General features: G+C 35.4%; 1 protein-coding gene across 2 annotated transcripts in view; it reads left to right on the top strand.

Annotated features, from left to right (window-relative positions):
- Positions 1 to 20,900, top strand: part of Sply (Sphingosine-1-phosphate lyase) — a 467,659-nt gene that overhangs the window by 106,049 nt on the left and 340,710 nt on the right. For both annotated transcript variants that reach the window (XM_090395209.1, XM_090395208.1), the window contains exon 4: positions 1,210 to 1,385. In XM_090395209.1, coding sequence (XP_090251335.1) covers positions 1,210 to 1,385 — 176 coding nt within the window. The remainder of the gene's footprint in view (positions 1 to 1,209; positions 1,386 to 20,900) is intronic.

Here is a 20,900-nt window from a genome sequence, read left to right as displayed (position 1 = left end):
ACAAATATAAAAGTGCTATTTGGTGGAGCAGTGAAGTTTAATAATCCTTGACCACAAGGTTGCAGAGCCAATATCACAATCTTTCATTTATAGTAAAAGTTATGTATATTTATAAAAGATCATAGGATTTTAGATTGAATTTGTTTTATTATTATTATTATCGTCTTACCTCCATGGAGTCAGACTCATCCTGGGAGGTACACGCTATTGCACACAATACTCATCCATCCATGCCTTAAACTGATTCAATGTGTCTACATTCACAACACACTCGGGCAATGCATTCCACTCACCAACCACTCTCCGTGCAAACTACCTTCTCCTCACACCTGCCTTATACAATTTCCAGTGATGGCATCTTGCTCTTCGCCCCCTTTCTCATTCTGCAAAAATTCTCTATGCCAATTTGATAACAATCCCTGACCAGCTTATATGTCTCAATCATATCTCTCCCTCCTTCTCATATTCATGAGGCTTTGCAATTTACATTCTTTGAATCTGTCCTCGTACTCCACATTCCGAAGATCGCTGACCAGCTTTGCGAATCTTCTATGGATCCTTTCTAACATATCCTCATCACCATGAAAACCTGGTGACTAAGTCTGTGCAGAATAATCTATGAGACCTAATTAAGGCCTTATACATTGGCATCATGACTTCTTTCTTTCTGCATGTCAGGGTGCTCTTCACAATTTGTGCAGTGAATTTCAAGTCCTTGTCCACCACCACTCCTGGATCTCTCATCTTCTCTACCTCCTTTAAAGGTTCCCCACCAAGTGTATACTTTGCATTCCATTGCTACTTACCAAATTTCAAAACCTTACACTTCGCAACATTGAACTGATAGTTCCACTTATCTTCCCATTCATGCAGTCTATTCAAGTCCTCCTGTAAGGCCATAACATCTACTTGATTCTTCCCAATTTTGTGTCATTTGCAAACAGCTGCATATCACTAGTTAAACCCATCCCAATATCATTAATATACAAATTGAACAACAGTAGTCCCAAAACTGGCGACACAGAATTTTTTTTTTTTTAGGAAACATATTTGAATTTATTCAAAGGTACAAATTACATCTCACATATATGAAATTATTGTAATCCATTTGTTTTACAAGTGTACACAAAAGTATTTACATGTAAATACACAAAAGTATTTACACACTTAAAATACATGAATGTTCTGAATACTTTTTTTTTTTTTTAGGAATTCTTAAATCAGCGAAGAATTCACTTTTGTATTGGATCAGGCACTTGCCATGTATAAAACAGTTAGTTGAAAAAAAAATAAACAAAGTTTCTTATCATATAACCAAAGAGCTCAGTAAAAGCTTGGATGGTAAAAAATATATCAATGAATTACCTAAAAATGGATGGTCTGTAGTAGGTATCAGCCAAGGGTTTTTATTTTTCTTTAATTGTTAAATAATTTTTAAATTGTTAAATACTATATGAAAAATTTTATCACACGGTAATATTTGACTTAAAATTGATGTTTCATTAATATATTAATAAATTCATTATATTTCATTAATATATTTCATTAATATATATATATATATATATATATATATTCTGATAATCTCATCAGAATTGGAAGACTCATTGTGGAAGGCCCACATGAACCATTGTTCACATGATACCTATTACTCATAATCCATATCCACCTGTGGTACTCATTCCACTTGTTCACCACTCTACACACAAAAATAAATAAATAAAACTCTTCATTATATTCAGTAATACTCTTTTTGTGACTTAACCTTTCTACCACTTCATCTCCAAGACGCCAGACAACCAAATCTGAACTATTAGTCTAGATCATGGGTCTCCAAACTACAGCCCGCAGGTCAGATGTGGCCTGCAATATGATTTTATCTGGCCTGCCACTTGGACTAATTTTTCAATAAGAATCTGCAAAAAAAAAAAAACATGGTGTTGATAGATTTCAAATGCATTAATTAAAATTGTGTTCAAAATATATTCCCGAATAGCAAAAAGTAACCGTAATCCAAGTTACGGTCTTTCTGACTGTAAAAGGTCGGTTAAAATTGACTAACAAAGAAAAACAATTTTAAAGAATTCAAAACAAAATAAAAAAGTTACATCCAAATAAACTTTTTTATCAACCAAAAAAAAATTTGTCACGAAATAAGAACACTTAAAAAAAAGTCTAAAAACATGGTTAAAATGAACTAATGAGCAAAATAAGAAATGAAAACAAAATTTCCTGATCTGTATTCATTGACGAAAAACTAGAAGTTATATGAAATTAAAAAAAAGTTACATGTAAATTGTCTGTGTATATTCAGTTGAAAAACTAACGACCAGCAAAAAATTGCTGATAGTGTTCGTTGTCATTAATATACGATAATTTAATCTCACATACTCTGTAATCAGTTTTTATCTGCTTTCAATAAAACTCGTATCTAGTTCTAGAGTTTTTATTATTACGGCCCACTGAACAGTGCTGAAGTACTCAATGTGGCCCTCATGGTGAAAAGTTTGGAGACCACTGGTCTAGATGATCATATCAATGTTTTATAAACTAGAGAAAATAAATTTCCTTGCCTCTGCTTGTTAATGTGTTTTACCACATCCAAGTGATCCTTTATATTTTTCATGGTAGATGAATTTCATTACTGCTATGTTTATTGAAAAGTTTTCATTTTTCTAACTTCACACTGAAAACACTGATCCCACATGTAGGACCAGAAGAGGCTCAAGTTCCCAACAGTTCCCTGTGCTATCTAACTCCAGATCTCGAGGATTCAAGAAGTCATTCTCTGTAAGTCCTTCATGCGTGGGCCTGCAAGGTATGCAAAGAGCAGTGTCTTGAAATCACTCAGGATAGTCCAAAGCTGAGTTAGTCCATATAACTTTGGACCCCATACACCTTTAAAGGATATAGTTGCAGAAGTCAATTTTTGTATGATGTGGTGTTCTTTCTGAAGTAGCCACACCAAATCTTGGTTTTTCAGCATAGTAAGCAACTTTTTCATGATGGAGGGGGTAGTGAGTGGTCACCCAGCACCCACAATGTATATATCGATAATGACTAACTCATCTTCTCTCTTTACTATAAGGTCAGGTTTCCACAATCCAATATTAGTCCTAATTGCTGCTGTTATCCAACCTTTATTCTTCAACGTATTCTCTGTAATCCTCACTATTTAATTGTGTATTCTGATACTCCATTTGTGCGCAGTAACAACACTGAGCTACACAAGCCAAAGTTTCCATACTCTGACATTACTCCACAGTTCTTGTCATCACTTGTATGAACTGAAGTCAGCAGAACGTTGATTCTTGTGCTAATTAAATCTATATATTCAAATTGAGGCAAGATGCAAATATCATCCTTGATTCATTGATGTTGAGAAGTAGCATATTTAGATTCTTGTAATGCAGCTTTGTCAACTGAATGGTGCAACATTAAAGCCCATCTACTTTGTTCATCTAAGGCAGTCGTAATCACCTATCCAGAGGTATTTCAATAATCATCCTTAATACATTATCTTAGTAGTGGCAGCAAGACATAATTCTAGAGTGGAGAGAGAAAATTTCTGCAATCTGGATAGTCATCAACCAGGCACTAACCATCGCAATGAGGAATCCTAAGACCTCCGTGGTCACAGTGGCATGGAAAATGCTAATAGCACATTGTGAGGAAGATGTAACCATGAATGGATTGCTACATCCATCCAGAACAGTACTGAGAGAGAGACTTTACCTAGCACTAACCTATGTAGGATCTAGGAAAAAAGGAAATGATTCAGAATGAAGAGCACCTGTTGAGTTTTAAGTGGGGTGTTTCAGAGAGAAAAAGGTCCTAGAGTGGATGGAAAAGAGAAATGGCCTGTTGAAGAGAGGAGAGAAAACGCCAACTTATCTCAACTTCTCTAGAACCCAGATAGAATGCAAGACATGCCATGCAGGAAAAACTCCAAGTTAGTTCTTAGCCTTCAGTTTCTTGTCTGTACCTGGGAGACAAGAGAAAGCATAATCGACTTTGTCTCATTGGCATTTAAGCCTCAAACTTTAAAGAAGTCGACTGCTTGGTTGAGGAGTTTCCACAAGCCTTCTCCAGTAGTGGCTATGAGTATGAGGTCATCAGCCATTGCCATAGTATTAACAGTGGTGTAAAGAGAGTAGCTAAGTATAGCTTGCAAGAACGCTTGAAATGACTTGAAAAATTTGGGTGAAGCTGCATCCACTTTAATGTTACAATTACAAAGTAATGCTGCAACTTTGTCCATAACATTTTTACCGTAAGGTAATGAATTGCATTTTTGAAATCTTGTTAATTTCAAGGAACTGTTGGAGGTGTGTTAATAATTGTATTATTCATCTTCAGTTCATACCTTTATATTAAAAAAGATAGTGTGAAAACTGAGCATCTGTAAGAAACAGTTGGAGGCTGTCAATGGGATGGACCATTTCTTTAACAAACCTGCTGATTTTTGAATATGTTGATGAAGTATTCTTAAGACAGTTTTGGGTGCATCATCCCAAATGAGAGAACAGTATTCTAAGCTTTAGACAGCTTTGGAATTTAGATGTGCAGGTGTGAAGCAGTCTTTTGAAAGGAAGAGGATACAGTTTTTTTGGGTGGCTGATGAGGGTATTTGTGTTTGGATAAGCTTGATGTGAAAGTCAACTAAGAACAGAAATTGCATCTTGGTTGGTCATTGGAATATTGTCAAAAGTTAGGGAGAGTAAAGCAAGATTTTTCTTCTGTGAAACAGTAATGTCACACAGAAATGTGACATTACTGTGTTTTGATGACGGTGAAATTCATCAGATTATTTTCATCCTACTTAATTACAATGATCAGAAAATTACAAGGTTTGATGATGAATATTTCTGTGGTTTAGGAAATCATTTAATTTCCAGTATGGAGACCTCATGTGTTTCTAAGCAGAAATAGATTTTATTAAAATAAACTTGACAATATCAGCTGACAAGTTTCATAAGTCATCGGGCTTACGTCATCAGGAATACAAGATATATTAAAAAATAAATAAAATAATTATTACACATAGCAAATATTATACAAACTTCAATAAATTAGTACATATAAACAGTGACAAAAAGAAAAGGTTTGATTAACTAATTTGTAATCATTGGAACAATATTAGTTGTCACATTCTGTGGCATAAAGTCATGCCTCAGTTCTGTTATTAGATTTTTGATGAATGCAGACCCAACTTGGTGTAGGATTGATTTTTATTTTTGTATATATTCTGTGTAGGAGTATGGAACATTTCAGAGGCTTCTTTAAATTTCTTACAAAACAGTTATGATCAATATACTGTATTTTTTTTTTTTTTTTTTTTTTTTTTTTTTGCCAGACTACTTGGTAATTTATATTTTTTTGTATGGAAGGTTAATCCCAATCTATTCTTTTTTCTTCTCAATGGCCTTTACACGAATCTCTCTCTCTAGGCCATCCCATCTGGCCTACATAGCAAATGCCACAGGAGCAATGAATTTTATATACTCCTGGTTCATTTATGGAAGGATGTGAAGGTTTTGGTAGACACAAGAGCATCATTCTTATACATTGGGAAAGAAAGCATTTTAATTGTAATTACAAAGTAATACTGCAACTTTGTCCCATAACCTTCTTACTGTAAGGTAATGAGATTGCATTTTTTTGAAATCATTTTTATTTGAAGGAATTGTCAGATGTGTGCTAAGAATTTTGTTAATGTTCAGTTTGTACCCATTAACAGAAGAGTATGTCTAGCTTATTGAAGTTTATTTCTGTTTTTTCTGACATACTGGAAATGTTTTAGGCTCTGCTCACTTCATGATGATGCAAGTCCAACAACTTATAAAACTTGTCAGGTTATATTGTTTATTTTAATGAAATCTATTTCTGGTTAGAAACATGATGGTTTCCATACCAGAAATTAGATGAAAATTACAAGGTGTCTCATTTCTTGTAGAGTCCAGGATATAATAGTTAGCATTTGGACCCCAAAGGCGAGGTATTAGTCATAAGTTGTTACCTCCTAGACTGGGGTGAGTGCAGGCTACCATCAATTTCTCAAACAGAGGCTGTTTCTAACATGGAGCAGGTGGCCGTGCAGCTGTACCTTATCTGGTGGACAGTTGCTGTGGTTTATCTTCAAGTACCTCCTTGTTAGATCTTGCATGAGGAATTTTCATTAAAATTATTTCATTCAAGATTTAACAAGAATAAAATAAGTACTAAGAGATACTTGTACTATAGTAAGGAAACAAATTGTAAAAAGGGAGCATAAATGAATAACTTTAATGTGAAGTGCAAAAGAAAAATGTATTTTGTTTGTCTAAATAGAAATTCTGTTTTGTAAGTTGTAGCGATCAAACTGTATATCCAGTATAAACAAAATTCCCAGGGTTGTGTGCTAGCCATCCAGTTTAGCGTAATGCCTGAGGCGAAGACTTACACAGAAGGCGAATTGAGCTCGCGTTCCCCGAAAAGAGTGCTCTTCGAGGAAAAGAGTTATGATGAAGAGTTATGTAGATTTTGAAGATCTCTGCAGCAAAAAAGAGGGCGCAACGGAGATAGAATAAAGGAGGATTCATGCACGCTTCAAGCTCTCGAGTTTTGGACTGAGGTTGCTGACCAATAGAAGAAACTGCTATGATGTCGGACGGCGAGCTCTTCCCAGTGAGTGCTTGATGGGTACCAGACAGGCAGTATGCGAGATGTCGGTGTCCACTGTTTCGGTCCATCGATAGAAGTCCTACCGGAATGAGGCAGCGGAAAGTTATTTCCCAAAGGTGGGAACGCTGACCATAGTGACCTGCCAAAGATCGAGACGAATGCTAGCATCGCTAAGTGCAGAAAAGGGCCTTATTGGATGAACAACATGACCTCCATGTGGACACAAACTGATGGAAGTGCAGAGTCTTATCCAACAGAGGAAGACGGACCAGGTGGAGATGGTAATCAGACACAGTGATGGTAACGTACAGAACTTTCTTACTTATTTTTCAATAGTATTAGAAGGAAAGGTGAATCAGTTTCTAGTGGAAAGGAAATTATGGACAAATACTTAGGGAACTTTGAATGACTGATATGCTTAGCAATTTATTGGTAATTTATTGGAGTTTTCATTGGACTGGTTGTCTGAAATCTTATGCTCATGTGTGTGACCAAATTAATGTGAGGAGCTAGAATTGTAGATAGAATCTGATTTGAAATTTTGTATTGTGAATGTTATGTGTATCTTTGATTAACTTAGAAGCTAGAGTTGTTGATTATTTATTAAACTGTTCACTTGTATTCGCCAGTTTGATTTAGTGTTTCATTGATTAAATTCTTGTGTGTATTTGAATCTAATTGTAAGTACTCTAAGATCTTAATAAACATGTTTTGTTATGTAAACCTGAGTGTTGTCTGAGCATGAGACCAACTTGCCACTCATAAAATTCGAACCTATGCAAAAGGGAATAAGAAAGAGGAATTTAGAACATTTTTTAGAAAATTTAGTCGCGACTGCAAGCTAAGAATTCTACAAACATTGTAGAACTTTAGTAAGATAAAATAGGCGTTAAGATTCTGGGAAGGTCTCTCTGAACAAGGATTCTTCTGTCCTAGGACTCTGACTGGCGCAACTTTAAAAACCAAATTTGTCGGTGTCTGAAAAGGAGATGTCCCCCAGAAAGGTCTATTGAATTCATTCTTAGTTGGTGGCTAATTTTCACTTCCATAGGGAAATTACAAAAAGGGGTGATTCGGAGTTTAAGGTTTGAAATTTCTGGAAGGGATAGATCACAGTATAGGGAAGGAAATTACATTAAGGAAGCATTAAGATTTTTAGAGAAAGCAACGTCATAACACTCCTCAAGGGCATGCTTATTTAATGGTGGCATAGCGCACCATATCACATTATTGTCTTAGTGTTCTGCAGCATTTAATGTGAGAGGCCTTGCCAAAGGCCTCTCACATTAAATGCTGAATTAAATGCTCACAATTAAATGCACCCCTAATGAAAAAATGAAATTTTGTTTGTGTTTATAAATAATAACAATGCTTACAACATTATATAAATGCAATACAACATGTAAAGGTTACAGCTTATGTTTTGACATTGATTGACATTCCACCACCCTGATGGCAACACTGCTGTTGGTCTCAGACTGCTTATTCTTCAGGTTACCCTGCTTATTTCGTAGCTGCACTCTGTATCTGGGGATTTAATCCACTATCTGTCACTCATGGAGCCATCTGGTTGTTGAGGTCAGCTCCCTGACAAGGTGTTTCGAATGAAGAAGGGGATTAGAGCAGTGGCGGCTCATACATAAGCACTGCAACATTGCAGCACCGCTAATGAAAAAATGAAATTTTGTTTGTGTTTATAAATAATAACAATGCTTACCACATTATATAAATTATATATGAAGGTAGGTGCTTCCTGTGACTGCGTGCATGTTACATCTGTTGGCATGTTACAAACCTAGTCTCGAAACGTTTTGATACCACCTCATATATACGTGTGTATATGTGTGTGTGAGTGATTTGTATATCAGGGTGGATTTTCAATGACCTAATTTTTAGGACTTCCAAAATAATTTGAGGAGATCAAAAGCCTTTTCAAAATTGATCAAGTCTAAACCTGATGGTTTTTGATATTTGTGTTCTCAGTGACTTGTCTTATTACAGCATATGAATAGTGAATCGTAACGTGATTTGTTTTGGTATTCTTTTGGTAATAATATTTGTAAACATTTTCGATATTGTTGAAAGAAGCTGACTTTAGTAATTTTTAATCTTTCTTTTTTTCTCCTTTCTTAAAAATAATAAGAAAGAGAAGCAGTATGGTGGCTTTCTGGAATACCGTCTTTATTCTTAGGCAGAATGTATAAATTTTACTTAATACAGTAATGATTACTTTTAAAAATGGAAGACTTGAATGTGGGTTTGAGTCACATCATGGGGCTCAGAGAGCAAGCATGCTATTTACTCAGCCAACTAGGCTAGCAACTTTCCCACCTATCTATGTCCCATCTTTGCTTAGTTACTTTCAGTTGTCTGTTCTTTTGGATTTCTTTTAAAATATCATAGCCTGTCTTCTCCATTTGGAAGAACGAATATTCCTACTTTGATTTTGGTCTGGGTTTTGGGAATCATCATATTATTGTACTTAACATGTAGAGTTTCTTCTTACTGGAACTCTTCTATGTCTTTAATCAGTACTCCATTTTTCTTGAAATTACATTGGCTTTCCAAAATTTCCATAAAATAGATTGTCAATGCTAGTTCCTTTGCACACACACTCTTAATGTGAGATGATATCCCATATAATTCCCCTGCCATGTTTTCATTGAGATTCTGCAATAGCCTAAGTATTTCCAATTTATCATCCTCTATTCTCACATAATTTCCTCTCACATTGATGATAGATCCTTGCAGAGTGATCATTCATTAACTCATCTATATTTGTCTGCTTCTATTACATTGCTGTCATCAGCACACTTTAAGGTTATCCTTCCATAGTCATTCTTTCTTTTATGTGCCTCATCCATCTAACTCATACCTGATTTATTCTCCTGAAGTTGGGTTATATCATTTGATATTGCTTCCTTCAGATACATATCCTTTTTTATCTATTTCCTATGTACTGTCCTTGTAGGTTTATTATCCTAGTAGTTCCATGTATTCCTCTTTTTAACTGAAAAGTCCATGTTTTACAACCTTTCAGGTCAAGAGTACTTTTCCTGAGCAGAAGGCAAATGTGGCCACTTTTATGGACAGATCTTGTGATCAGATCCAACTCTCTCAAATCTCCAGTCTATTACATGCTATTTCAAGTAGTTGATACTCTTAGAAGGTGCATAAATTCCATTTCTTCCTTACAATCTGTGCTCTGTAGTCTTAGTTCTCCCTGGCCTAACCACCATATATATTTTGTCCTGTTGGCCTCTATCTCACACTAAATTGGTTTAAATGACATGCCATCCGCATACCATACCTGTCTTTTGTTCTATTATTCTTTCTGTTGCAATTTATCTGCTATCATCAACAGTACTCCTCCCTTCATTTACTTTCTCTGTCCTTCCTGAAAATACTCTATCCCTCATATTCTGTTCCTATAACTAAATCTGCTGTCAGCCGCATTTCAATGCCTATAACGTTTAGTGAGATTGCACCAAACAGTGCCATAAACTCTCTCTTATTAATAATACTTATAGTATTATTATACATAAACTGTAGCATAGCATGGCATACATAACCATTTTTACAACATCTTGTATTGTCTACCCAATTTGATTTTGTTCGTAGAGAGACTAGATTCCACATTTTTGTTTCACACTCACTTGCCTCATGGGTACCTGCACTTACCTGCATCAACCCTGATAGCTTAGTTTTCCTGACTTTGCACTTCTACAGTATCAGTGAACAAGGATTTCTTTAGTTTACTGACACATTTAGTTTAGTCTGTTTAAATTGCAAATAAAGATTCATAACCTGCACTTTTATTTATTTACAATCATTGTCCTCCTCTTCCTCAGTTTGCCTTTATAATAGCATTGTATCATTACAGCCTCCATTCTTTCACTCTTCTTTTTTTGGATCTTCCAATAACTCTTTCATATCTTCTCTCATACAGATTTTTCACCTTTCAAGTCATTAGTGTTAGCCAAAACAATTAATTATTTCACCTTAACCTTTTGCCTAACAACTTCTAGTATTATTAATTGTTACACTAGGGAAAGAAGATCTAGTCACATTCCCATTAAATACTCTTATCATGGGATCACTATTTTTTTTCCCTCCTTACCGTCCTTCTCTTGCTTAATTATGTGTTCTTGTTTCTTACCTCACACCCACTTTTTTTTGTTTCTTTTCTATTCACCTGGCATTTCAACAATCTTTCAGTCTTGCACGATTGTGATGCCTGTGTATCACATCTTTTCAGCACACCCTCGTACATAAGCATGGAAATGATTGAAGATAATCATCACATACATTTATTATTACTTATGGCATCTCCATGGAGTCTGTTTCTTTCATATTGTAATAGCTATGGAAATTTGACCATGGAAATACAGCTTCATTCTCCTGACTTTCCACTACTGCCCTTTCAAACAGTATTGCCAACACTGACATTTTCCAGACTTCTGTCAATATTCTCTACTTCACTATCACGTTTTATTCCTCCACACAATCAGCACTCAATCTCAAAACACTTTCTGCATATTTGCTTGCCAGTCTCTCTTTTCTGTTGGAAATCTTTCAACTTTCATGATGAATACATCTCGCACATACTGCACCGAATAAAGTCGCACATTCATCCTGACAAACAAATCTTGGCTGCCTTTGTTCTGCTATGTATTAGCACCATACCAACAATATGTACTTTAATATAAAATATAAAAGTTTTATTTCAAATCTAAACAACTCAATCTATCACACACTCATAGAACACAAACTACAATTTAATATTATTAATTAAAATTTTGAAAAATTACGTATCTTTTAGCCCCATTCAAAGCACATTTTTCATGATTTAGCCTCTAACTCAGATCCACATTGTTACTCAGCTTGTCTCAGGCTACCTGTCTGTATATCATTTCAACATGTATATCTCATGCTAATATATAGTCAGTTTGATACATTTTGCTATAACCTGAATTTTTCCAAATGTTTTATTTGTGTTTGGGTATGTTTTCGTGTAAACAGAAGTCTATTAGGCTTTATCCTCTTTCATTATGCTGGCTGTGACCAGTGGTGAGCTATGGAAATTTTAACAAAGGGCTTGCATCGTAGACCAAAAAAAAAAAAAGGGGGGGGCTAACTTAGCCCTTATAATACTTATATTGCGACTTTGTAGAGCTTCTGACAGATATGATCATTCCTGTAGGATATTAATCATTTAAAAGATCTTTTAAAAATTCCAAATTGAGAAGTCGGTTTAAAAAGCCCTTATATTTATCATTCGATGCAAAATGCTTGCATAAAGCTGGGTAATTTCTCCACAAAGCAAGAGCCATTCGTAAACTGCAAGCTGCCCATCATGGTCCGAACACACGGCCGATCTTTAAAATTTCGATACCAAGGTCTTTTGCAACCGTATTTAATTCTCGTTGATTTTTTCGTGATTGATGATAAAAAGCATAATTTATCCATAAATATTTCAAAATAATTTATTCCTTTAATTTTTTTTATCAAATCATCTAATGCTAAGTGTAAATGATGAGCTACGCAATCCCAAATCACAATGTTGGGAAATTTTTGTAGAAGTTTGATTGCAACACCTGATTTGTTTTTTAACATTACATTAGCTCCATCAGAACAAAATGCAGTGAGATGATTTTTTAAATAGTTATCAGAAAATCCATATGAATTTAAAGTAGCAGTTACAGTAGCATGTATACATTCTGCGATGGTATTTTCTAGTTCTACAAGATTATTAAACAAAAAGAACAAGGGGCTCGCAAATTTGAGAAAAATATAACAAAGGGCTCGCACGAGCCCCTTATAGCTCACCACTGGCTGTGACCAAATTTTCATGCTATTCTATCTTGTTCACCTTCACCCACTACTTATTATTTATAATTATTTATTTAAAAAAATTTTTTGACTGATTTCCAGTATGAGAACTGTTGATATGTTTCTTCTATTTCACTATTGTCATAGTCTTTTGTGGGCATGTTACTCATGTATTGATAGTAAGATCAGCTAGTAGTGCTGACATTTTTTAATTTTCAGTAGTCTATGGTTCAGTATTTGGATGTTACTTTCCATGATAGTTGTATAAAAGTATTGTGATCCCTTCTTTACCATCCTAGCATGCACTTTTAGCATATCAATTTTATCACTACCAAAGTCTTTTTTCTCATCATGTACTATCATGTGTATTTTTTGTTTAAGCCAGTTGATAGTACCATTTGGTCAGCATAAGTCCTCCAAATTCTTCCTTCATGAATACTATTATGATTCAGACTTCCATGGAGTCAAAAGACTAATTGTGCAAGTCCCATCCTAGAAAACAGTCTGTCATACCATTCCTTGAACTCATTGATCGTTCATGCTCTCACTATTCTATCAGGCAATGCATTCCACAATTCAACCATCCTCCATGCAAAGAAACCACTCCTCACCCTCTTCCTCATAGCTTTCTTTCATAACTTCCAGGGATGACCCTTGTCCCTGCTGCTTCTCTCTCTTACACCAAACGAATGAACTCGCCAGTGTCAACCCTGTAACTACCTCTCAATAGTTTAAAAAGTCTCAGTCACATTGTCTCGTCTTCTTTTATTTACCAAACTCTGCAGTCTGCATTCGCTCAGCCTTTCCCTCATAACTAACATTGTACAGACCTGATACCATCTTTGTTATCTACCTCTGTACCCTTTCACAGTTATTTCCTTCATATCCTGGACACCAAATTTTAGAACAATAGTCAAAGTGTGGTGTGATCAGGGCTTTATACAATAGAATGACAACTTTTATTTCTGCAGTTCAGCATCCTTCTCAGTATTGCTGCAATCCTCTGGGTTACCTTCACGACCTTTGCAGTATGTTCCCTGAATTTCAGATTTCTATCAATCATTGCCCCAAGATCCCTTGCCTCCCGTACTTTTTCCAGTACACTTCCTCCAACAGAGAATGCAGCCTCCCATCAATGTATCCTGAACTTCAATACTATTTAGCTGTATTAAACTGAATCCCCCATTCATTTGGCCACTGTCTAGTTTATTCAAATCCTCTTGCAGGGGTGCTATATATGCATTATTACTAATAACCATTCCCAGCTTCACATCATCTACAAACAACTGAATATACAATTGCAATCCATTGACAATGTCATTGATATAAAGGTTAAACAATACTGTATTAGTTTCATTTTTTTTTTTTTTTTTTTTTTTTCTAGATCTTCCCTTATCTGTTCCTTTGTGGGTTTCCTTTTGGTCTCTTACCCTCAAATTCCATTTCATACATTCATCTTGGTCATCATCATCATCAAATTCCTGCCATGTACCCTCAAGGGGCATACAGGATATGACAGTGCTATATGAAAAAAATTACATCATTACTAACTCCTATCTACAATTTTTCTCCAAATCAGTCTGTTACTTGTCAAGACTCCAACATTATCAGATCTTATATTTCTATCGTCTAAGGCACTTTGTACCGTATCAGTCCACCTACATCTTGGTCTTCCTCTGGGTCATTTTCCTGCCAACCTGGCAGAGAACACTAGTTTTGCTAATCTTTCTTTGCCCATTCTGTTTAAGTGACCATACCACCTGAGATTAGCTCTGCTAACGCATTCCTGGATGCTGGCAATGTCAAGTTCTTTCCTAATATCCTCGTTTTTAATATGATATTGCCATTGATGCCATCTGTTCATACCTATAATCTTTCTCAGGACTCTCATATCTGTGGTCCCTAGTCTTTGGTCACGTGTTTTACTTCTGACCTATCTCTCAGATCCATAAGTTAAAACTGGTTTGAACACTGTCTTGTATACAGCTAATTTAGTGTTCCGACTAATTTCTCTTATTCCATATGAGTTTATTCAATTGACTTCCTACCATACTAGCTTTGCTGATTCTGTTGTCTATTTCTATATTTAATTTACCATCTTCAGTAAAAAATCGTGCCTAAGTAGCTGAAATGTTTCGCTTGTTCCACAGGTTCTCCATTCACAACACAGTTGACATTTTAAATGATTCTGCCTGTTTTCATTATCTTTGCCTTTTTATTGCTGACCTTCATACCATATCTATTACAACAGTTATTCAATTTAGTCAGGGAATCTTGCAGACTTGTAGCAGATTTATTTAGAAGTATAACATTGTCTGCATAAAGCAAAGAGCTGACATTAACATCTCCAATTTTGATATCATGTTTAATACCACTTTCCTTCATAATGTGATCCATTATAGATATTGAATAACAGAGGGGATAATGTACATCCTTGTCTCACACCAGATTTAACATTAAACCATCTTCCTCTACTTCATTCAATTCTAACTGCTGACTTACAACTCAAATAAAGACTAAGTATTGCTTGATATAATGCCCCATTGACACCATATAACTGTAGTGTATTGAATAGCTTCTCTCTTGGCACCTTGTCATATGCCTTTTCCAAATCGACAAAACTTAAATACAGATCTCTGTTATATTCCCATGCTTTCTAGACTATTTGTCGTAAAGTGAAGAGCTGATCCTGACAGCCTCTATTTGGCCTGAATCCAGCTTGTTCTTCACCAAGATTTTCTTCCACAATTCTTCTCAACTGTTTCTCAAGTACACTTGCATAGATCTTGCCAGGAACACTCAGTAGGGAAATACCTCTAATTCTCACATGCAGTTTTATTTCCCTTTTTATATATGGGTACTATGAGAGCTCTACTCCAATCATCGGGAATTCGTCCCTCTGTACAGGCTTTCTGAACTATGCAGTGCAGCCACTGTAAGACTCTTATACCACCATACTTCAGCATTTCTGGTCGAATATCATCTACTCCTGCTGCCTTTCCACATTTCAAGCCTTTGATGGCTTTTTCTACTTCAAGATATGTATTCCTGACTGCATGCCTGGTCAGTGTTTTTTTACCACTGTGCTGTCATCACTGCTTGTTTGATTTAGCAGTTTTTCAAAGTAATTACTCCATATTTCAAGGATATCTTTTTCTCCCGTTTTCATGTCACCTTTATTATCTCTAACTCCTTTTACAGCACTCTTTCCTCCATTCCTAAGCTTCTTCAACAACCTCCAGAATATTTTGCCACCTTCTTGATATTTATTTTCTATATTCTTGACAAACTCCTCCCATGACTTGTTTAGCTAGTTTTACAGTGTTTAGCATTCTTGCATTTGTCTCTGTATTCTCTAAGAGCACAAGTTGACTTATTTGACAGGAACTTTTGATATACTTTCTTCTTTTCCTTCACTGCCTCTTTAATTTCCTGTGTCCACCAGGGAGTTCTGATTTTTTTATCCTTGCAAACAACCTCACCACATGCCTCTCTGGCAGAATCAATCAATGTTTTCTTCAGAGTTTGCCACTGAATCTCCAAGGTTTGATTCCTGTTCTCAAACACTTTCATTTTTTCTTCAATAATCTTTGTGTATTTTAGTCTACAGTTCACATCTGAGAGCTGCTCAACTTTTATTTGCTTTAAAACTTAATTACATGTCATTCTTTTCAATATGAAATTCAATTTTATCCTGCTCAAGACTAAATAGTGATCACTTCCAATTTCAAATCCTGTATACACTCTGGTGTCCAGCACCAGGGAGAAAACATCACTATCAACAATAACATAGTCAATGAGACTTTTCTTATTCCTTGCCTCTTCCCTCCATGTGAATTTGTGCACATTTTTATGTTGGAACATGGTGTTAGTAATAACTAGTCCATGTCCTGAGCAGAAATCCAACAGGTATTTGCAATTATTATTAGCTTTGCTCTTTTCTCCAAATTTTCCCAAAATATTTTTGTATGTCTCACAATCATTTCCTACTCTGCTATTTAGATCCCCAACAAGGACCAACTTTTCCTTTTTCATTGTGTCAGTTGCTTTTTCTAAAGCCTCAAAAAAATTCCTCCACTTCTACCTTAGTAGAACCTTCTGTGGGACCATCGGCATAAATTAGTCTCATTGTCCAGCAGTTCCCCATTCTCATTTTTGCCCACATTACTTTACTTGAGACTGGCTGCCATTCAAGAAGATTAGCCTCGTATTTTGTGTTGAATACTATGGCTGCTCCTTATTTTTCTTGGTATTCTTTCTAAATTCATTCTCATTTGATGTCGAATCACTTCAAGTGAGAGTTTAAACATCTTTAAAATATAGGAAGGGAGGATAAAATCTATTCCTGATGTCCACATTTCTTATTTCATCTTTCCTCATTTTTGTCAACATTGTCTTTAAAACTTTCATTTCCATTGTTTGTACTTTATTCACATCTACTTTTTTTTTTCACTCTCCATGTCTCTGATGCATAAGTCAAAATGGACAAAAAGTAACTTTATTGGTGCCTTTATTCAGCCTCGTTTACTCAGTGTTAGTGCATGTAACATTGCCGAAATATATGAAAGTATTAACTCAAGTTTTTTATAATTAATATCCTATTATACATTGTCAATTCTTGAAAAATTAAAAGAAAGAAAGTGGAATTAAATCTGCTATTAGAATCGGGAAAAATCAAACTTAGTCTGTTGCTTTATGCAAATAATGTATTCCTAAACACATCCAATGCAAATCTTCAGCATTCTCAAACTAAATTGAATAACAGCTGTAACAAATTTAGCATGAATATCAGCAATAAAAAGGCCAAAATTATGAAAATAGTTAGACACAGAAAACTTTAGCTGCCTTCTCCATTGAAAGTGCAGTTGCAGAACAAGTGAAATATGTCAGTTATTTAGGCACAGATTTTTATTATTATTACACCCTCCATGGAGTTGACGGACTCATCGTGGAAGGTTCATTCAACTGACAACATATTTATCATATACGAGGGAGGTCTGAAAAGTTCTCTGCCTAACTATGAAAAAACGAATTTATAATTTCAAAATTATTTTTATTTTTAAACATAATCTCCTTTAAGACTAATCCATTTATTCCAGCAATGCTCCAGCACCATTATCCCATCCCTGTAGTTCTCAGTATCATCATCATCGTCAAATTCCTGCCATGTACCCTCAAGGGGTGTACAAGATATGATAGTACTACATGAAAAATTTACATCATTACTAACTCCTATCTACAATTTTCCTCCAAATCAGTCTGTTACATGTCAAGACTCCAACATTATCAGATCTTATATTTCTATCGTCTAAGGCACTTTGTACCGTATCAGTCCACCTATATTTTGGTCTTCCTCTGAGTCGTTTTCCTGCCAACCTGGCAGAGAACACTTATTTTGCTAATCTTTCCTCGCCCATTCTGTTTAAATGACCATACTACCTGAGATTAGGTCTGCTAACGCATTCCTGGATGCTGACAATATCAAGTTCTTTCCTAATATCCTCGTTTTTAATGATATTGCCATTGACTCCATCTGTTCACGCCTCTAATCTTTCTCAGGACTCTCATATCTGCAGTCTAGTCTTTGGTCAAGTGTTTTACTTCTGACTCAGCTCCCAGATCCATAAGTTAAAACTGGCTTGAACACTGTCTTTTATACAGCTAATTTAGTGTTCCAACTAATTTCTCTGTTATTCCATATGAATTTATTCAATTGACTTCCTACCATACCAGCTTTGTTGATTCTGTTGCCTATTTCCATATTTAATTTACTATCTTCACTAAAAATCTTACCTAAGTAGCTGAAATGTTTTACTTGTTCCTCTGGTTGTCCGTTCACAACGCAGTTGATATTTTCAACGATTCTGCCTATTTTCATTGTCTTTGTCTTTTTATTGCTGACCTTCATACCATATCTATTACAACAGTTATTCAGTTTAGTCATGGAATCTTGCAGACTTGTAGCAGATTTATTTAGAAGTATAACATCGTCTGCATAAAGCAAAGAGCTGACATTAACATCTCCAATTTTGATATCATGTTTAATACCACTTTCCTTCATAATGTGATCCATATAAATAATGAATAACAGAGGGGATAATGTACATCCTTGTCTCACTCCAGATTTAACATTAAACCATCTTCCTCTACTTCAATTCTAACTGCTGACGTACAACTCAAATACAGACTATGTATTGCTTGATAAAATGCCCCATTGATACCATATAACTGTAGCATATCGAATAGCTTCTCTCTTGGCACCTTATCATATGATGCCTTTTCCAGATCGACAAAACTTAAATACAGATCTTTGTAACATTCCCATGATTTCTTAACCATTTGTAAAGTGGAGATCTGATCCTGAAAGCCTCTATTTGGCCTGAATCCAGCTTGTTCTTCACCAAGCTTTTCTTTCACAATTATTCTCAACCATTTCTCAAGTATACTGGCATAAATCTTAAGGAAAACTCAGTAGGGAAATACCTCTGTAATTCTCACATTCAGTTTTATTTCCCTTTTTATATATGGGTACTACTAGAGGTCTAATCCAATCATCAGGAATTTGCCCCTCTGTCTAGACCTTCTGAACTATGCACTGCAGCCACTGTAAGACTTTGATACCACCGTACTTCAGCATTTCTGGTCGAATATCATCTACTCCTGCTGCCTTTCCACATTTTAAGCCTTTGATGGCTTTTTCTACTTCAAATATCGATATGTATTCCTGACTGTATGCCTGTTGAGTGTTTTTTACCACTGTACTATCACTGCTTGTTTCATTTAGCAATTTTTCAAAGTAATTACTCCATACTTCAAGGATATCTTTTTCTTCCGTTTTCATGTCACCTTTATCATCTCTTACTCCTTTTACAGCACTCTTTCCACCATTTCTAAACTTCTTTAGCAACCTCCAGAATATCTTGCCACCTTCTTGATATTTATTTTGTATGTTCTTGCCAAAGCCCTCCCATGACTTATGTTTAGCTAGTTTTACAAAGTGCTTAGCTTTCTTACATTTGTCTCTGTATTATATAAGAGCACAAGCTGATTTATTTGCCAGGAACTTTTGATATGCCTTCTTCTTTTCTTGCACTGCCTCTTTAACTTCCTGTGTCCACCATTGAGTTCTGATTTTTCTATCCTTGCAGACAACCTCACCACATGCCACTCTGGCTGAATCAATCAATGTCCTCTTCAGGACCTGCCACCAAATCTCCAAGGTTTGGTTTCTTTTCTCAAACTCTTATTTTTTCTTCAATAATCTTTATGTATTTTTGTCTTTAGTTCACATCTGAGAGCTGCTCAACTTTTATTCACTTTAAAACTTAATTACATGTCATTCTTTTCAATATGAAATTCAATTTTATCCTGCCCAAGACTAAATAGTGATCACTTCCAATTTCAAATCCTCTGTACACTCTGGTGTCCTCCCCAAGGGAGAAAACATCACTATCAACAATAACTTAGTCAATGAGACTTTTCTTATTCCTTGCCTCTTCTCTTCATGTGAATTTGTGCACATTTTTATGTTGGAACATGGTGTTAGTAATAACCAGTCCATGTCCTGAGCAGAAATCCAACAGGTATTTGCAATTATTATTAGCTTTGCTCTTTTCTCCAAATTTTCCCAATATATTTTTGTATGTCTGATATAATTTCCTGCTCTGCTATTTAGATCCCCAACAAGGTCCAACTTTTCCTTTTTCATTGTGTTAGTTGCTTTCTCTAAAGACTCGAAAAAATTCCTCCACTTTTACCTTAGTAGAACCTTCTGTGGGACCATAGGCATAAATAAGTCTCATTGTCCAGTTTCCCATTTTGATATTTGCCCACATCACTCTACTGGAGACTGCCTGCCATTCAAGAAGATTAGCCTCGTATTTAGTGTTGAATACTATGGCTACTCCTTCTTTTCCTTGATTGTCATTGCCTGAATATAACATTTTGTATTTATTGCTCAAAAAGATCTCACCAGTTTTTGTCTTTTTTGTTTCAGTCACTCCTATTATGTCGATCTGGTACTTATCTAATTCCTTAGCTAGCTCCATTTCTTTGCCATTTCAGACTTCTTATGTTGATAGTTATCATCAGCAAACATCCAGCCTCATCAATGAAACTGACACTCAATGGGAAAATTATCGATAGAGTGTCGAGATATAAATATCTTGGTTGCTGGCTTAATGAATGGTGGGATTCAGAAATAGATATAAAGACAAGGATTGAAGTTGTATGGCAGTCCTTCTTGAAAATGAGAACACTATTCTGCAATAAAGACCTAAACATGGAAGTCGGATGCCGATTGCTGAAATGCTACGTGTGGTCTATTCTGCTCAATGGAGTTGAAAAATGGACATTGAAGGCGACAACTATCAAGAAAATCTAAGCCTTTGAGATGTGGCTATACA

Source organism: Typopeltis vanoorti, chromosome 7 (assembly GCF_054136105.1).
Source record: "Typopeltis vanoorti isolate ZY-2024b chromosome 7, IOZ_Tvanoo_1.0, whole genome shotgun sequence".
NCBI lineage: Eukaryota > Metazoa > Arthropoda > Arachnida > Uropygi > Thelyphonidae > Typopeltis > Typopeltis vanoorti.
The sequence above is the reverse complement of the archived record's forward strand: the minus strand, read 5'-3'. Positions and strand labels throughout refer to the sequence as shown.